This window comes from Spodoptera frugiperda, chromosome 23, assembly GCF_023101765.2.
Source record: "Spodoptera frugiperda isolate SF20-4 chromosome 23, AGI-APGP_CSIRO_Sfru_2.0, whole genome shotgun sequence".
In the NCBI taxonomy this organism is placed as follows: domain Eukaryota; kingdom Metazoa; phylum Arthropoda; class Insecta; order Lepidoptera; family Noctuidae; genus Spodoptera; species Spodoptera frugiperda.
Genome location: NC_064234.1, coordinates 333,201 through 351,122, shown reverse-complemented (window position 1 = coordinate 351,122; position 17,922 = coordinate 333,201). Strand labels below are relative to the sequence as shown.

At 37.0% G+C, this 17,922-nt stretch overlaps 5 protein-coding genes across 7 annotated transcripts in view; 3 read left to right on the top strand and 2 right to left on the bottom strand.

Moving 5' to 3' along the window:
• Nucleotides 1–13,302, top strand: part of LOC118266881 (caspase-8) — a 404,424-nt gene extending 391,122 nt beyond the window's left edge. Inside the window, exon 2 of the mRNA XM_050703228.1 lies at nt 11,330–13,302. Within this exon, the coding sequence (XP_050559185.1) occupies nt 11,424–13,082 (1,659 nt within the window). The 5' untranslated portion in view covers nt 11,330–11,423 and the 3' untranslated portion in view covers nt 13,083–13,302. The remainder of the gene's footprint in view (nt 1–11,329) is intronic.
• On the top strand, nt 4,647–8,844 carry LOC118266883 (leucine-rich repeat-containing protein 71). Its single transcript, XM_035580490.2, has 2 exons — nt 4,647–4,937; nt 7,563–8,844. Exons 1-2 carry the CDS (start codon nt 4,799–4,801, stop codon nt 8,837–8,839), a joined length of 1,416 nt encoding a protein of 471 aa, XP_035436383.2. The 5' UTR covers nt 4,647–4,798; the 3' UTR covers nt 8,840–8,844.
• LOC118266884 (mitochondrial translation release factor in rescue) lies at nt 8,843–10,391 on the bottom strand. Of its 2 annotated transcripts, none has more exons than XM_035580491.2 (4): nt 10,243–10,391; nt 9,692–9,933; nt 9,214–9,457; nt 8,843–9,137 (listed from the first exon to the last, which is right to left on the bottom strand). In XM_035580491.2, exons 2-3 carry the CDS (start codon nt 9,891–9,893, stop codon nt 9,237–9,239), a joined length of 423 nt encoding a protein of 140 aa, XP_035436384.1. In that variant the 5' UTR covers nt 9,894–9,933; nt 10,243–10,391; the 3' UTR covers nt 8,843–9,137; nt 9,214–9,236. The 2 variants fall into 2 exon arrangements, with proteins under 2 accessions (XP_035436384.1, XP_035436385.1); XM_035580492.2 differs by having other exon boundaries at nt 9,219–9,457.
• A 482-nt stretch (nt 13,303–13,784) lies between the features above and the next one.
• On the bottom strand, nt 13,785–14,520 carry LOC118266998 (ribonuclease P/MRP protein subunit POP5). The gene is made up of 2 exons (XM_035580699.2): nt 14,337–14,520; nt 13,785–14,238 (listed from the first exon to the last, which is right to left on the bottom strand). The coding sequence occupies exons 1-2, from the start codon at nt 14,354–14,356 to the stop codon at nt 13,788–13,790; spliced, it is 471 nt and encodes a 156-aa protein (XP_035436592.2). The 5' UTR covers nt 14,357–14,520; the 3' UTR covers nt 13,785–13,787.
• A 504-nt stretch (nt 14,521–15,024) lies between these two features.
• Nucleotides 15,025–17,732, top strand: LOC118266997 (FGGY carbohydrate kinase domain-containing protein). 2 transcript variants are annotated; one of them, XM_035580698.2, is made up of 5 exons: nt 15,025–15,303; nt 15,438–15,645; nt 15,764–16,626; nt 16,714–16,936; nt 17,271–17,732. In XM_035580698.2, the coding sequence occupies exons 2-5, from the start codon at nt 15,460–15,462 to the stop codon at nt 17,634–17,636; spliced, it is 1,638 nt and encodes a 545-aa protein (XP_035436591.2). In that variant the 5' UTR covers nt 15,025–15,303; nt 15,438–15,459; the 3' UTR covers nt 17,637–17,732. The 2 variants fall into 2 exon arrangements, with proteins under 2 accessions (XP_035436591.2, XP_035436589.2); XM_035580696.2 differs by having other exon boundaries at nt 15,025–15,339.
• Nucleotides 17,733–17,922: the final 190 nt, after the last annotated feature.

The window sequence follows — 17,922 nt, the reverse complement described above, 5'->3', positions numbered from 1 at the left end:
GGGGTTTCTATACATATTTGATTCTTCTAATCTACCTTTCCAGTAATAGTGAAAAGCTGCTTTATGTATCACTACACTATCTACTTCTGCGCGGTTTCTCCCGCTCTACTCGGCTCCTATTGGTCACAGCGTAATGTTTTATAGCCTTCCTCGATAAATGCACTATCCAACACAAAAATAATTATTCAAATCAGACCAGTAGTTTCGGAGATAAGCGCGTTTTAACAAACAAGCAAACTATTCAACTTTATTATATTAGCACATATTATTATATTATAGACATTAACATTATACATTTAATGACACAAAAACACTGCAAAAAAACTGGCAATAGCACAGGTACAAGATTTTCATTAGACAGTATTATATTAAGTAGTACGTCGAGTTAAATTAAAATAAATGTGAGCAGTTTATCGTAATCGTTTTACCTCAAATTTTAGGCAAACGATTAAACATGATTACCATCTTAGGCACATTAAAGTATTACAAAAGTTCGCATTTTTTTTTCAGTTTTGACGCCCTTATCAGAGCGTCGTTGACGACAAGCAGATTTGAACTTAATGTCAAATTCAGGACACTATAATATTACTTGTCATTCAACATTCAACATTCAGCTTCGTGCCTAGTTACACTGAGCATTGTGAAGCTTGGACTGAGGATCGATTAGCCTTAATATTTCACCTTCTTTCACGACTTCACGAGCCGCCTTTATGAAGGGAATGTGCCTATCGTTTATATCAATTTTATCCGCGTAATAAACGCAATAGACTGACTGCCTATAAAACTCATAATGGTCCTGTTTTAGGTTTCTGAGAAACGTTAAAATTAGATTTAGAATTTCATCACAATGATTTACGAGAACTACATTAGATTGGATTAGGAAAATATTCTCTTTTATTCTCTGGTTCTTATTAAATTGAGATCTGCCCAAATATTTATACTATTGTTTTGAGATGATTGTATGAAGAATCATTAAAAAAATCTTAGATACGAGAAATCCTAAAAAAATGTAGTCCCAACCTATGATATTTTTTAGTCTAAGAGGATCTTTCGATTAAAAAGGTTTCTGTACAGTATTAAAATTATGGTTATCCTCCAATCAACGTACTCAACAAAATAGGCCTATTTTAGTTAGTTAGGTACCTAGGTACCTACAAATCTTACAATACAGTGATCCAATCACGGTTTCGATATGTAAAGGCGGTATGATGCGATAACCGCAAATGTGGATCCGCCCTTAGGCCTGATGACCTCTACATCGATATTAAGGGTCATGTCGTAGGGCTGACCCTTATTACCCACTTCCCTGACGCCATTCTACTTATAACATAGGGTTGCTAGACGGAAAACAAGGTGGGAATTTCCTAATAGGAAAAATCCAATAATAACATTTTATCTAATACAATGTACGTAGCGTGCGCTTGCTGTTTGATATAGGTTTGATGGTTCGCACAAAAGAGCGAGGTTGCCGGAAAGTTTTTTTTTTATTGGACAGCGTTTTATGTACGTAGCTATATTTTACCACCGATTGGTAGTTCATATCTGTCATTTGTAATCTACAAAATGTGTAGGAAGATTCTACTGTTTTTGAAAACTTAGGTTACTTGATATTCGGAGAAATATCTGCCTAAACACACTAAACATATGTATAAGAATAATTCTTAAGAATTTAATTATTAAGAAAAATTCTACAACTAGGTATATCGAATGTAAGAAAAATACTCACATTAGATTATAGTTGCCATTGTACGTTACAAACAAAAGAACAACCATAGATTTAATAATATTACCGCAAAAAGAATTGTCTACATTTTACCAACTCGAAAAGAATCAACAAAATAAAATAAGTTTTTGTCAGAACCCAGCCTACAGAGAGGTCTACAGTACTAAAACAAAACATAAAAGCACTGATTACAATGTACTATCCCTGTAACTACCCGAGGAAAGCTCAAAGTTACATTTCTTTCGCCATTTCTGCTCCCTTGTGACAAAGTTTTCTTTTTACTTCGTCGAAAGAAGGTTAGCCATCTGAAAGTTACACTTTATATAGCTTATGTTACATTAAAACCTAGGTTTGCAATCCCCGAAGGGTTAAACAAACACCAATATTTTGTAGCTAGGTAAATCAATTTTTCCGCAATTTTGGCGGTATACATTTACATTTTTAATCGTGAAATGATCCTGTAGCATTTCCTATAAGTTTAAGTGCTTTGTTATTTTGTACCCATAACCATATCAAAACATGTATGCTTCATAGCATAGCATAAGTATATGCATAGCATAGGGTAGGTATGGGATGGACCAATGCAGCCTGAAAGAAAGGTTTAGGTAAAATAACAAAAAATCTGATGACTCAATTCAGTTACGTATCTACTAAATCTTTGATGGAAGATTCCCTTGAATAAGTGTGAAGTAATGTTCCTATTTGATTAGTTCATTAGCAGCAGTTTTACGAGTGTTTGCCCAAGGAGAACAACGCATCGCATAGGGGAGGTTGAGGCGTCCCGTGACGTCAGCGACCGTGACCCAGTCTGCCTGCTCCTACCCCGAATACAGACACGTGCATGCCATAATGTAAGTCTGCCTGTATAAAAATAAATAGAAAAGGTTTCGTTATGAAAATCTAGGGCTGCCAAATATGGTTCTCGATTTTATATTACAAGTGATACTCTCGCTCTTTCATGTATGTTCTTAAGTCCATGTCACATTGTCACCCCTATTGCTCTACGGAGCTGCGGACTACCTTGCGGGGCTCCTGCTCGAAAAACAGGAGTAGGATCGAGGAATGGGGTGGTTTTTAGTCAGTAAGAGTCGCTCGTCTCGCCCACGGCGAGAGAAGTCATTGGATAATCTATTGTTGATATAACAGATCTAAAAAGACAAATAAAATTGTAAGGCTCTATAAACTATCTCAGCTGTCGATGTATTACGAGTATGAAACCATTGATACTCTAATGTAGATAATAAATAGGTCAGTAACTTAGATTTACACATGGTACTTCTTATCAGCTTTTTAAACGTACAAAAATTTCAGCAGCCATACAAAGGCTTCGTAAACAACAATTCTATCTGTTTCAAAGGTAAAATGTACATTTTAATGTTAAACAATAAGGTGAAATCCTTTTGTCTCCGTCGCTTCTTTGTTGCCCATATTTAGGAAGTCGATTGTAACTCGGTAACTCGGTCGAACAGATGGTAGGGGAGATCGCAGCCTCTGTGTAAGTGGGTCAAGGATAGAGTACATTGTAGACGTTTAACAGTCGTAGTATTACCCTCACCAACCATTATTACAGTGTCAGCATCTCTATAGTTTGTGGAGGCTTGGAGTTAAGTTATTATGTTAGTCGCATTGTCTCATGGTCGACACTGTTTAAACAATGATGCTTTCTCTTGTAAACGGTACCCTGACTGCTTTTGACTTTGACTTTTTTTGAGGGGGAAAATCGTATAGTTGCTTCTCCCGCCTTAGGTGAGACGAAAGGAAGTGTCAGACTCTTACTGACTAAAAACCAGCTCGTTCGTACTCCAGTCAGTGCCCAAAACCTGTTAGATAATCCGCAGCTCCGGGTCGGAATCAGCCTTACCGGGACCCATGAAACTCCGATATCCGGTAAGCACATCCGTCAGGCGGTAGAAGAGGACGCCGGACAGACTCGCCGACAGGGAGCACAGACAAGCCTAATGGATGCACTTAGACTTAGCGAAGGAATGAGCAAGAGTCAAAACAGAAAATTGCTGAGATTTTACCCACATAATACTCTAGGTTCCACATTACCCACCTAGCTGCTTATTATACGCCCTTTTTGGAATGAATAGGATATTAAAACAAACTTTATAAAACAGTGTGAGCATCAGCTTTGTATATGTATAATGAAACCGTTGTGTATATAACGGCCTTAAATAGTTTGCTCGAGCACTAGACAACTAATTAAAACAGCTTTTACCCACAATCCCTCAGCCGTGATGAACCCGCCAAAGTAATTTCGCATTCAATTTAGGTTTGATGTCGAAGCGTAAATTTAAACAATGTAGACAAACGAATTGTTTATTATGGCCGAACCTTTCTGCGGCTAGATAATATATAAACTGTACCTGTGTCTACCTAGTAAGAATTGTTTTATTTGCAGGTAAGTTCTTGGATATCCAATGCTGCGGGGTGCCCCAATTTTATTATTAGTAGGTACGGTCAGGAATTAAACGAGCTAGCAGACGGATCAACTGATAGTAAGCAATCAACGTCGCCCTGGACACCTAATCGGAGGAATTAGTTTTGAGTCGATGAGACACGGCACGCACACGGCAAAACGCAACACAAGCGTTATGTGTCTCGCCGATTTTCTGCAAGCACATTTCTATCTAAACTTGGCTCTCACACGTGGATGAAGGGAAGAATAGAAACCAGTTCTAATAGACCTGATGATCATTTAGACCTGCTAAATCTCCCCCATGTATCCACCAACGCCGCACTTGTCTAGTCTAGCATGAGCCCGATAATGATTTGAAGGTATCACACCTCACGCAGTTATTAATTAGTTATCCCTGTACCCAGGAAATCAGGTAGGATCAAATTATCATAAACACGAAACTCTTTAGTAAGTACCTACGTACATAGATAATGTTGTCATTTTCGAAGTAAAACTGTAGATTTCATGTCATCTTTAACATTACCTATGTGTTCTGTACCTAATAGGTTCCTATTGAATAATTTTTATACAATTTCCTTTTTATAACTGTTTTTAATACTGTTTTATATTTTCATTTACTTTATATTGATTTATTTGTTTTATTTTTAATAATAATGAAACCCTCGTCATCTCGAACTGTTCGTTCGAACGATAAGTTTAAATTAATAGATAGTGATTTGGAAGGTTGTTTGGTCGAAATGTTCAAGAGATTTAGATGTCCTGTTGCGGTAACTGTCGATGAATATCAGCAACGTAAGGATAAGTACCTGGAATGCCTACATACGTAGACACTTATTCTCATTATCGTCAGCATCACCTAAAATCGGAAATTGTTCTCTGCTGTTTATTCAGCATTAATCCTTAAAAGAAATTCTGCCAAATGCCGATTTGCCATATTATTGGTAGAACCATAATATAATTATCTAGCTATAGATAATAATATCGCACGTAAAGGGTGTGATTTTTATTTCATACAGGGTGTATGCCATGAGACTCGTAAGAAACCTCAAAGGGGGTGCTACTAAGGCCTCGGCCTCGAATTTTGCGGGCAGCGGGGCGGCGGCGGCGGCGCGGGAGCGGGGCGGCGGCGGCGGACCCGTTCTCGAAACTAGCGGGCAGATCGCGCGGCACTACAGCGGTGTAGTGTTGTGTTCGTGGTTGTGTTGTCGAGATATTTGTTTTTATTAGCGAACGAAATCTTTTTGATTCAAATTTATTCCTAACGCTCGACTTACTGTGGGCAAAAGAAGAAGACTTACTATAGGGCAAGGAAAATAAATGGCGAGTTTTATCGAAATTATGAAGAACAGAGACAAAATCCCGACAAATTCTATGACTACACTAGAATGAGTGTAGAAACTTTTGACTATATTCTTGAAACTATCAAGAGATATTTCAGTTTTTGCTTTAGTCTTCAATATTCAGTTCGTTTTTTATTTCTTCCCATAATTGGTTAATTTTTCTTCTATTTTTATGGTTCACATCTTTGCTGTTCCATATGGGTGTCCTCTCAAAGATTGCCGAAATCATTTGCTCTTGCACGTCCGAGGACATTTTGATACGTCACAAAAAAAATGTAGGTACACAACACTATACTACAATGCAGACGCGCAACACGGGCGGTCACCGCTTGACTGGAGTGCACCGCTCGTTGCCCGCTCCCGCGCCGCTCCCGCGCCGCTCCCGCGCCGCTCCCGCGCCGCTCCGCCGCCGCTGTGTTCGAAAACCGGTCCATTTGATTATACGCATAAGATCCTGCCGCTACCGCGCCGCTGCCGCTGCCGCCCCGCTGCCCGCAAAATTCGAGGCCGAGGCCTTAGGCCTCGGCCTCGAATTTTGCGGGCAGCGGGGCGGCGGCGGCGGACCCGTTCTCGAAACTAGCGGGCAGATCGCGCGGCACTACAGCGGTGTAGTGTTGTGTTCGTGGTTGTGTTGTCGAGATATTTGTTTTTATTAGCGAACGAAATCTTTTTGATTCAAATTTATTCCTAACGCTCGATTTACTGTGGGCAAAAGAAGAAGACCTACTATAAGGCAAGGAAAATAAATGGCGAGTTTTATCGAAATTATGAAGAACAGAGACAAAATCCCGACAAATTCTACGACTACACTAGAATGAGTGTAGAAACTTTTGACTATATTCTTGAAACTATCAAGAGTGATTTCAGTTTTTGCTTTAGTCTTCAATATTCAGTTCGTTTTTTATTTCTTCCCATAATTGGTTAATTTTTCTTCTATTTTTATGGTTCACATCTTTGCTGTTCCGTATGGGTGTCCTCTCAAAGATTGCCGAAATCATTTGCTCTTGCACGTCCGAGGACATTTTGATACGTCACAAAAAAATGTAGGTACACAACACTATACTACAATGCAGACGCGCAACGCGGGCGGTCACCGCTTGACTGGAGTGCACCGCTCGTTGCCCGCTCCCGCGCCGCTCCGCCGCCGCTGTGTTCGAAAACCGGTCCATTTGATTATACGCATAAGATCCTGCCGCTGCCGCGCCGCCGCCGCCGCCCCGCTGCCCGCAAAATTCGAGGCCGAGGCCTTAGGCCTCCGAATTTTGCGGGCAGCGGGGCGGCGGCGGCGGCGGCGCGGGAGCGGGGCGGCGGCGGCGGACCCGTTCTCGAAACTAGCGGGCAGATCGCGCGGCACTACAGCGGTGTAGTGTTGTGTTCGTGGTTGTGTTGTCGAGATATTTGTTTTTATTAGCGAACGAAATCTTTTTGATTCAAATTTATTCCTAACGCTCGATTTACTGTGGGCAAAAGAAGAAGACCTACTATAGGGCAAGGAAAATAAATGGCGAGTTTTATCGAAATTATGAAGAACAGAGACAAAATCCCGACAAATTCTACGACTACACTAGAATGAGTGTAGAAACTTTTGACTATATTCTTGAAACTATCAAGAGTGATTTCAGTTTTTGCTTTAGTCTTCAATATTCAGTTCGTTTTTTATTTCTTCCCATAATTGGTTAATTTTTCTTCTATTTTCTTCTGTTCACATCTTTGCTGTTCCGTATGGGTGTCCTCTCAAAGATTGCCGAAATCATTTGCTCTTGCACGTCCGAGGACATTTTGATACGTCACAAAAAAAATGTAGGTACACAACACTATACTACAATGCAGACGCGCAACGCGGGCGGTCACCGCTTGACTGGAGTGCACCGCTCGTTGCCCGCTCCCGCGCCGCTCCGCCGCCGCTGTGTTCGAAAACCGGTCCATTTGATTATACGCATAAGATCCTGCCGCTGCCGCGCCGCCGCCGCCGCCGCCCCGCTGCCCGCAAAATTCGAGGCCGAGGCCTTACATTAAATATGTACCTATCCATCAAGGATTGAAAGGCGTGAGGTTAAATATAAAGTTCTGTTTTTAGAGGCCAAGAGTGCATCAGGGATTATAGAGTACACAGTGAAACGCAAGCAAACAACAGTCACTCCAGCGACTCCGTACACGGAATCCATAACAATGAAGCATGCACAGAAATATCCTAAACATATCTACTTAGCAATGAAAGCTGTGTACAATGTCCAGCACCAACTTGTCGAGCTAATGATCACCAACTGCCAAGGCATGATTGTACCGAGGATGGTCATTCAAGTCTTGTCCGTCATAATCGCCAACTACCCACTGTTAACCAAGTTTGCGATCAAAAACTGTTGCGTCGACCAGGATATCATACAGGACCTTATAAGTATGCTTCCTTATTCTGCCATCACTGATATATGTTTGGATGACTGTAAATCGAACAATGCTAACTACGGAGTCATATTAAAAGCTCCAACAATCGTCAAAAATCTATCGCTATGCAGATGTAACATAAGCGATTCAGAATGTGAAGAGATAGCCGCAATGCTACGCTATCCAGAGTTTACTGAGACTCATTTAGTCACGTTGAATCTAACGTCCAACAAAATAGGGGATGAAGGAGCAAAATGTTTAGCAGACGCCCTAAGAACTAACAGACACTTGCGATATTTGAATTTAGCTGATAATCTTATCGGCGACGAAGGTGCGATCCGCATATTTCACCATTTGCTGGAATTCCGGCTAACTCACGATGAAAACGTGGAACGGCGACGACGGTTCTTCTTATACTTGAAGAAGAAGCAAGAAGTATATGCAGATTGTTTAAAGAAACTTGCCTTGTCCAGCATAAAACGAGAGCACTCTAAAAAAAAATTAATGTCACATACGACACTTACATCCAGAGAAGGCTCTTACCAATCTCAGTATAGGCCTAAAAAAATTCTAAAAAAAATAAAGAACGCCTCACAGGACAGTACCTGGCAGAATATAAAGGCAGATATGATGGCCATAGAAATACTAGGTCCATTTGAGGATCCATTTGGCACCACCAGTTTCAAGAGCATAAATGACTCCCCATTCTGTGTAGGTAACTTTACACTGAGTTATCTCAATTTGGCTTACAACAACTTGACATACCAAAGTTTAAAAATATTACTCAATGCGGTTGAGCACCAAATGATTCACAGCACACAGAAGTCATGTGGTCTCATGAAAGTTATTTTAGATGGAAATCGTTTACCAGTCACATGTGAGGAGCTTTCAACTATTCAGCAAAAATTAAAAGAACATGTAAATTCTTTCACAAATAGAATAATGAAGGATAGAACAGCAAATAATTGTTGATAATTACTATTGTATGGCATTTTATTGATAATAAAGAGAGTGGAAAGGGGAAAATCCAGTAGTTTTGTAATAATCATAGATACAAATGGTACATCAAAACAACAACCTCAACATACTTTAATAATGCATAAAAAGTACTTGTACTAAACCTGTAGCACAACATGCCATCACAAATACCACCTAGGATGGTAAAAGCCATAGTGAGTTTTCTCATTTTCAATCCAACCAGACGTAAACAATTTAAGTACATAGAATTTTTAAATCTAATAAGCAGAGTTTATCTTTGGAACAAGCAGATCTGAAAAAGAAAACTCATATCAGACATAATTACTTATTTAATCTAACAACAATACTATGAGTTTTATAATATGTACATTACAATCCAGTTTCTAGGGCTTTAGGCCAAGCCTTCCCGTTTCTTCCACTCACTCTTTAACTGTGCCATCTTCTTTTTCTTATATTCTGTTTTTTTATACTTATTGCTTTCTAATTTTCTCTTCTGTGCTGCCACACTGTCTTCTCCGTTCAGCTCTTCATCTAACTTTGCAACTAGCATCTCGCGAGCTCTTTTCCTATTTTCATCTTGACATCTACTTGTGTGGCATTTTACTACATGACCTGTAAAATATAATTAGAAATTGTTACATGACATACTATAGTTACATAATGTGGTTAGGGCAAAGGAGGTTTTTAATTAACTTATGAATTAACTGCAGGCAGATAACTGTTGATGGTAAATGCAGTGTGCATATGACAATAATTGTGCTGTAAACTAGAATAGTTGGTATCTTGCCATTTATTTAGATGATGATTAAACTTTATCTACTTTTATTACTTAATTTGATAGATTACCTGTAGGAATATGTGTAAGAACAACACAATTTGCATTCTTGTTGACAGCGGAGCCACCAGGTCCGCTACCTCTAACAAACTGCTCTGACAAATCACTTTCATTGATTTTAGGGACCTTGGAATAGTCTATAGTGTGTTTGAATGCCACATGCACACGGGACACAACACCCGCGTGCAAACGGCACAATGGATTGAGCAGCATTTTACACCACAGCACCTCGATGCAACAGAGCTTCTCCTTTCTGAAATGATTAATATTAACAATAACAATCAAATTAAATTTGAATAAAAATTAGGTAATTAATTATCTAATTTAGAAACTGAAGGCTTGCTTAAAGGAGAAATTTATTATACACAACTAGCCCCTAAAAATATATGGTACTTGTGTCAAAAAACATTCGGCTCAATTTGTCGACTTAAGACATCCCTACCGAAATATAAACTTTATAGTAAGAAGCCTTCAATAATACATGAAACTGAAGAACAAAAAGCTTGTGATTATGATCATATCGATAATATGTATGAAAAATGTGGTAGGTTCAATACACTACCTGGTAGGCAAACGTGATATCTTTATCTTTAGTTAAAGTTTTATTATTACGAAATTCCGTGGCCACCCTCCGTCTAAAGTACGCCGGATCAGTGAATGTCAGGGTCTTAGAATACAACATAAGATTCTTGTATAGTTTCAGGATTTCTGTTCTTGTAACTTGCATGATAACGAAAATTGGACGCCAAGCGTCAATACCGCAATAATTTTATTCCTGGTTTTAATTATTTAATTCCTGGTTTCGTTTTTCTTGTTCTAACCTTATCTTTACAATTTATTCAAAAATTCTCATAATCGAAATAAAATGTTGCCTGTTGCTGTTGACAGTTTATCTTTTTTGTTTTTTTTTTTAATGGCATTCACATCTCTAGTGTGTGAGACTTATTTGGTTTATCTTTATTTTATAGTGACGTTGACATTGGCACATGTTACAGTCTGACAGTTTATTATTACGTAAATTGCTGTCGTCTGTGACTTGACTGTCATTTCCAAAGAGTTTAAGGAATGGTTTATGGGACTACCTATTACTGGGAATCCCCAGAACAGCCATAGCATTGACAGCCAAGTGAAGCTAGTGATGTTTACTTCCAAAGAATCGATTTTTGATATCGATAATTTCTTGTAATCGATAGCTTTTCTTTATTTTGTGTATTTATCCGAAAAATCACCTATCTCTACTCTTGATTGTCACACCTTTTAACTCTGTAGGGATAGACAGTGGTGCTTATTACGACAGGTAATGCCACTGTAAACACACTTGTCACCATTTGTGTTATAAGTTCTATGTAACAGAGGGTGAGCCTATTGCCATATTATTATACTGTGCACAATTTTAGACTCCGTGCTACCATAGGCGTAGCCAGGGGGGTTTTGGGGGTTCATTCCTAGAAGATATTAACAAAGAGAATTGATATTAATACAAATACAATTTTCATTTCAAGAAATCCAAAAGATTAAGGTGCTTCCAACTCGATTCCTATATCACAATACGATTTTGTGTATTATCGTTATCGTACTTATGGGATGTCGCATCACTACTAGTCTACTATTGTCGTCACTGAAGTTGAATTAAAGTGTTATTATATTACTTATAGTGTTTTTTGTTGAACAAAAATATAGTTGTATGTTCTACGCTATAAGTGTACAATTATATAACGTAAAATAATCATTTAAAACGAGAAAATGTTTTCTGTAGACTCAGTTACTACAACACCACAAGGAATGGAAGTGGAAAATGTTATTGGAAACAGTGATATTATGAATACTGATATGATGTCAGAAATTGAAAAAGAATTACAAGACAATCCCAGCGACTTGATATCCCTAGTGTTTCTTCTTTATGAAGTACCGGACACAGCACTACAACGTTTAATTGTTTTTCAACGCGTTTCCAACGATGCCTGTAACTCTATTAATCTTAACATGCTACACGAGTGGTTTCGATCTACTAAGCACAACCCCAACTGGAAACATCAATTTGTGGAAGCTCTCCTTATCTGTCAACTGTACAGTATTGTCAGAAAACTTGGATTGAATGTCCCTGCAGCACGCAAGTACTATCAAACGGATTCTATAACTGTAAAAATGTACATAAACCCCATGAAAAAAGCCTTATACAAATTATGTGAAAACATTAACTCTGACAATCTTTTGAAACTTAAAAAAGCTCTTCTAACTTATGAGATTGACACTACAGAATATGAAACCTGTGAACAAGTTTTCCTAAAGCTAATGTGTGACAAGTTTATAACAATTAATCAATACCAATACAATAAAAAAGTTCTGGGCTTCAGTGTAGAAGTAGACAAACTTGCCAAGATTCTGGAAAACCTGCCGGGACTGAGGAAACTGATTTTAGAGATGAATATGTTGCAACATTCATTGAATGATGAGCACAGGCCAAGTGCCTCAGCTGCTACCAGTACTCCTATGATGAAACATATGAAGGTGGATGAAACAAATCAAGGGAAAGCTGATGACAATTTTTACAATATGGATTTTAATGATGTGTTTGAAATGCTTGGAGAGTTGCAGTTGGATGAAAGAATGCAAGAGTCTCTGAAGTCTGATAGGAAGCTAATGGACAATGATAGCTATGAAATCAAGAGTAACAAAAGGGTTGGAGTTTGTGTCATCATAAATCAGGAAACATTTTATCCATCTAAAAACAGCATTGAGTTAACTGGGAATATTACACTAGATACAAGAATTGGTTCTGACAAAGATAAGATGATTCTAGAAAAAACTATGAGTGAATTAAACTTTACTGTTTTCTCTGAAACAGATATAGATCATAAAAAGATGATGCAGTTCATAATGGATGTTGTCAAAAATAAAGTTAGCAAGAATGACAGTATTTTCATGCTGTGCATACTGTCTCATGGAGTGAAGGGCCAGGTGTACGCAGCTGATTCTGTGAAAGTTAAAATGGATGATATTCAGAATTTGCTTGACTCTGATGATGCCGTAAAAATACACAACATGCCTAAACTTTTGATAGTTCAAGCGTGCCAAGTTGATGAAAATACTCCCCAGATTGTAGTGGCTGACAGTCCAAGAGATTACAATTTAAGGAAGTCTAACTTCCTTGTTTACTATGCCACTGCACCTGAACTAGAAGCTTACAGAAATGAAAAAAGAGGATCGATATTCATTCAGGTACTATGTAGAACAATTAGAAAGTATGCTAATACTGAACATGTCTATGATATTTTTACTAAGGTCAATAATAATGTGAATTTCATTTGCCAAAAGGTGGGATGTACCCAAGTGCCTCTATTTCAGTCAACTTTGACAAAAAAGCTATATTTACAAGTGCCCACCAATGCAGATAATAAGTGATAGTCTAAACTGTTAAGGAAAGAAATATATTTTATAAATAAATAAGAAAAAAATTCTTGTGAATTAAAAAATATCTGGATATGCAGTGGTGATACTCTTAACTATAGGTACTATAAGTACATACTTAGTGGTTAAGAAAATTTATACAAGTTTATTATAAAAAAAAACTTAAATCAAGTGCAATCTGTATATTTTTATAATTAAAAGAAATTGATATCAATGAAGGTTGTTATTTTTTGTAATTTACAACTTTGCTGAATGTAGTTAACACATTCGTGACTCTCCGGGCGAATCAGTGGCACTGAATGTGGTAAGCAATAGTAAAATATTATTACTTATAAGGAACACATAACTTTACTTATCTACACTTTGTAGATAGGTTATGTGTGTTCAGAAAGTGGCATGTTAAATGTAGCTAATTAGCCTCATTTTATCTCAATTGCTTTAGGCTGTTCATGTGTGCATGTGCTAGTGCCATTTTTAGGGTTTCATAGCCAAATGGCAAAAAACGGAACCCTTAGAGATTCATCATGTCTGTTGAAGATTTAATGTTATTTAGGTTACCTTTTTACTTATAATATCTTCAATTGACCATCATGGAAATTGAGTGTTTCATTTCAGGGTTTGATTTTGAGATCAGGCATAGTATTATTACATGGGATTTGATATATACAAATAAAAAATAGAGATAAATGAAAGACATTGTCATGTAATATTTTCTATATTTATAGCAACATCTGTTTTTGTATAATCTAAGACAGCAGCTTCTAACTTACGCCTATCTTCATCAGATTTTAGTTTACACCACATTGTATCTAAATAGGCTCTCTGATGCTTTTGTATAAACTTAAAACAGTGTTTTAGTGTGGCACCAACATGTAGAGTGTTCAGCCGCACATCAAGACTACCTATTTTAGTAATAAATGGAAGACTACTAGTGACAAATCTGTGTGGTCCATGTCTTGATCTTATTATAGCTATTCTCGTATGTTCATTGCAATATTTTGTTAGAAATCCGTTTATGACAGCAGCAACACCAAAATCACCATACATCTGTTGAATTTTACTCAGAACAGTGTCGTGGAATATCTTCGGTTTTAACTGCAGTGGTTTGTCTTCTGGCACTAAGGGAGCTACTATCTCAACGGTAATATATCTGAAAAAATAAAATAAACAGTAATGTTCATAAGCACATGAGTGTTGAGTAAATTAGGTTACTTAGATGTTAATTACTCTTATTATAAAATAACGTACCTATTTTTGAAACGAACCATTGCTGTACAAGTCTATTTAGAAATTATGGTATTTACAAATACTTTTGAAAGTAGAAAATTATTAATCAAAACAATCTCGACAAAAATAAACAAAATTTTATTGACATTCGACATTGACAACTTTAATGACAAAATATTTTAAAAAATTAGTTGCCAAGTTATTGATAATGTATTTTTTTGTGTGGTAAGGTTGCATAAGGCTTAGAATATACAATAAAGGTATTGGTAAAAATGTTAAAACATTATTGACGGCTGTCGAAAATGAAATTATTACGTTGTGTATGTTATAATACTATACTTGTATGTACTAGCCGAGACTAAACCATATGGCTTGCCGTATCCTAAGATCATTAACATAGTTCAACTAAACGAAATCGTTTTTTGTCGTATATTTCTGTTTAATATTAGGGTCACTTGTATTTCTTTGAATTATGAAATAATTTTGTAATTGATACTAAGACAGAGTAGTTTTCTATTTGTTTGTCGAAATATTATTCTGTGTACACCATTCTTAACTTTTAACCAATAGACAATTTGAAAAACAGTGGCTTGATGACAACGACATTCACAAATTTTGACGTTTCTGATTTTTTGAGCAAAATCAAGCGGTAAAATTAAAATGCCAACTTATTAATTGTGATTTTATATTATAATCTTATTGAAATTATGTTAAAATTATGCTATTATTAAATAAATATTTAATGAATATGAAACGTAGAGTAAATGTCATCGATGGTCCTGTTTTAACTTTTGTATACTTGACAATGCTTTATTTCTTAGACGCACGGAACATTGCTGGCTATATTATAGCTGTTATAATAAAGTTCATAGGACAACAAGGTTATCTCGTGAGACTTAGTTTTATTACTTGATAAAGTAACAACAACGCCAAGGCCATTTTATCAATTGACTATATTTGTCGTCAGTGTAACATTCACTCTTGCAACGTACGTATTTTTCGATTTGGTGCATTATTTTAATCGGTGAATATTGTTACTATTGTTTATCAAATGATTATTGTTTACTAACATTTTTCTTTTCAAAATATCTAAAAGGTGTTTTTTTTTTTATAATCAAGCAGATCTTATACAACATACTTCCAAATGAGCAAAGAGATTCATTTCATTGGCGTGGATGTGGGCTCTGGCAGCGTACGAGCGGCGTTGGTTGATGACAAAGGTCATGTCCTCAATTCATGTGTTAAGGAAATTCAGACGTGGAAACCTAAACTTGATTATTATGAACAGTCATCCAATAATATCTGGGAATGCTGTGTGTTTGTCATAAAGGTGAGTAAACTAGTGTTTTGTTAATTTCTTTGACTGTCCATGAATTCATTTCTAAAATTATTGCAATGTTTTCTACCTTCCACTGTTACTACTATAACAGATTCATCTTATTTTTCAGAATATTATTAAAAATGTTAATCCTGCAAGTATCAAAGGCATCGGATTTGATGCCACATGCTCCTTGGTAGCTTTAGACAAACATGGCAATCCACTCTCTGTCGGCACAAACAACAATGAACAAAATATTATCATGTGGATGGACCACAGGGCGCAGGCTGAAGCAGATTCAATAAATAAAACTAATCATGACATGCTGAAATATGTAGGTGGGAAAGTGAGTCTTGAAATGGAAATGCCGAAATTACTTTGGTTGAAGAAACACCTTCCAAATAAGTGGGATGAGTATGGATACTTTTTTGATCTACCAGATTTCCTTACATGGAGAGCTACTGGTTCATTAAGCCGTTCCCTGTGCTCTTTGGTTTGTAAATGGAATTATGAGTGCTCTATAGAAGGGAAACAGGGTTGGAATAGAGACTTCTTACGAGAGATCGGACTGGAAGACTTAGCTGCAGATAACTTTAAGAAAATTGGAAACAAAGTCCTAATGCCCGGTGAGCTCTGTGGTGGTCTAACAACCGAAGTTGCTGATATATTGGGACTGAAACCTGGTACTCCAGTTGCCACATCCATTATAGATGCCCATGCTGGAGGTTTGGGCATGATAGGCACACATGGAGAAGGAATAGATAAGGACATGTCCTCCCGCCTTAGTCTAATTTGTGGGACTTCTACATGTCATATGGCTGTGAATAAGAAGGCTGTCCTTGTCCAAGGTGTGTGGGGACCGTATTACAGTGCAATGGTTCCAAGCATGTGGTTGAATGAGGCTGGACAGAGTGCTTCTGGAATGTTATTGGACCATATAATATCAAGTCATCCTGCTGGTGCTGAACTGCTTAAAGCCATATCTTCAGGCGAGTAAGTTACCAATCATTAATTAGCACAAACTTATTATTAATAACACTGTTTGTTCTGTTAGCAAATCTTTTATTATTTGATTTACAGTACCCGCAATCACTTGAGGAGTTTACTCACAAAAATGGCAAGATTGGAAGGATATAATAATGTCAGTTATTTAACAAAAGATGTTCATGTTTGGCCTGATTTTCATGGCAATCGGTCGCCGTTAGCCGACCCTTCAATGAGAGGAATGATCTGTGGACTATCTATAGATAAAAGTGAAGCAAACTTAGCCTTACTCTACCTAGCCACTATGCAAGCTCTGTCGGTGAGTACTTCAGTATAATAAAGACAAATAATTGTATGTAATACACTGTAGGTAAATACACACACTCGCTATTAATAGTAAATAAAGTGTTGATAAAGATAAGAATATATATTACATACCCATATCTTTATTGTAAGCTATTAAATGGATATGCAGCATTAGCAGATTATATTACATAACTTCATTCTTTACATCACTGCTCTTTCTAAACATTCTATTTAATTCATTTAAACAACAACATGAACCAAAGGAAATGGCATTGGTTACATGGACCATTAAGTGAACGGTTTGTATTTTTATATTAATTAATAATTTATTCTTATATATTTTTCAGTATGGCACCCGCCACATTGTAGAGGCGCTGGTTCTGGCAGGGTATGAGCCATTTAAATCCTTGCTTATTTGCGGCGGTATTACGAAAGATCCACTCTTCGTCCAAATTCAAGCTGACTCTATGGGTCTTCCTATCCTGAAGCCCCACGAAAAAGATTCTGTGTTAGTTGGCTCTGCTATACTAGGAGCCTGTGCTTCCCAACACTTCCATAATGTACAAGATGCTATAGAAAATATGGGTGGAACAGCAGAAGTCATACAGCCTAATTTAAGCACAAAAATATATCATGATAAGAAGTACAGGGTCTTTCTAAGAATGTTCCAAGACCAGCTGAAATATAAAACTATTATGACTTCAAATCTGTAACAACATTAATGTTGTGTTTATTAATTCGGATGTCAGGGTGATTTTTTTAATAGATATTAAATTCTGTTATCTGCAAATAAATAATATATAATTATTGTTTTGATCTTTTAAAAATTCCCCTATACTTATAATTGTTTTTCCACTTCATACGAAAAGAGATCTCTACAATCTCTATGAATCTGATCTCAGTTTGAGAGCCTGGCACGCCTGGCACTTGGTTTGATTGATACTGTAAAGAAGTAGACATGAGAGAGAGAAAAAAACTTTAAGTTATTTATAAGAAAAT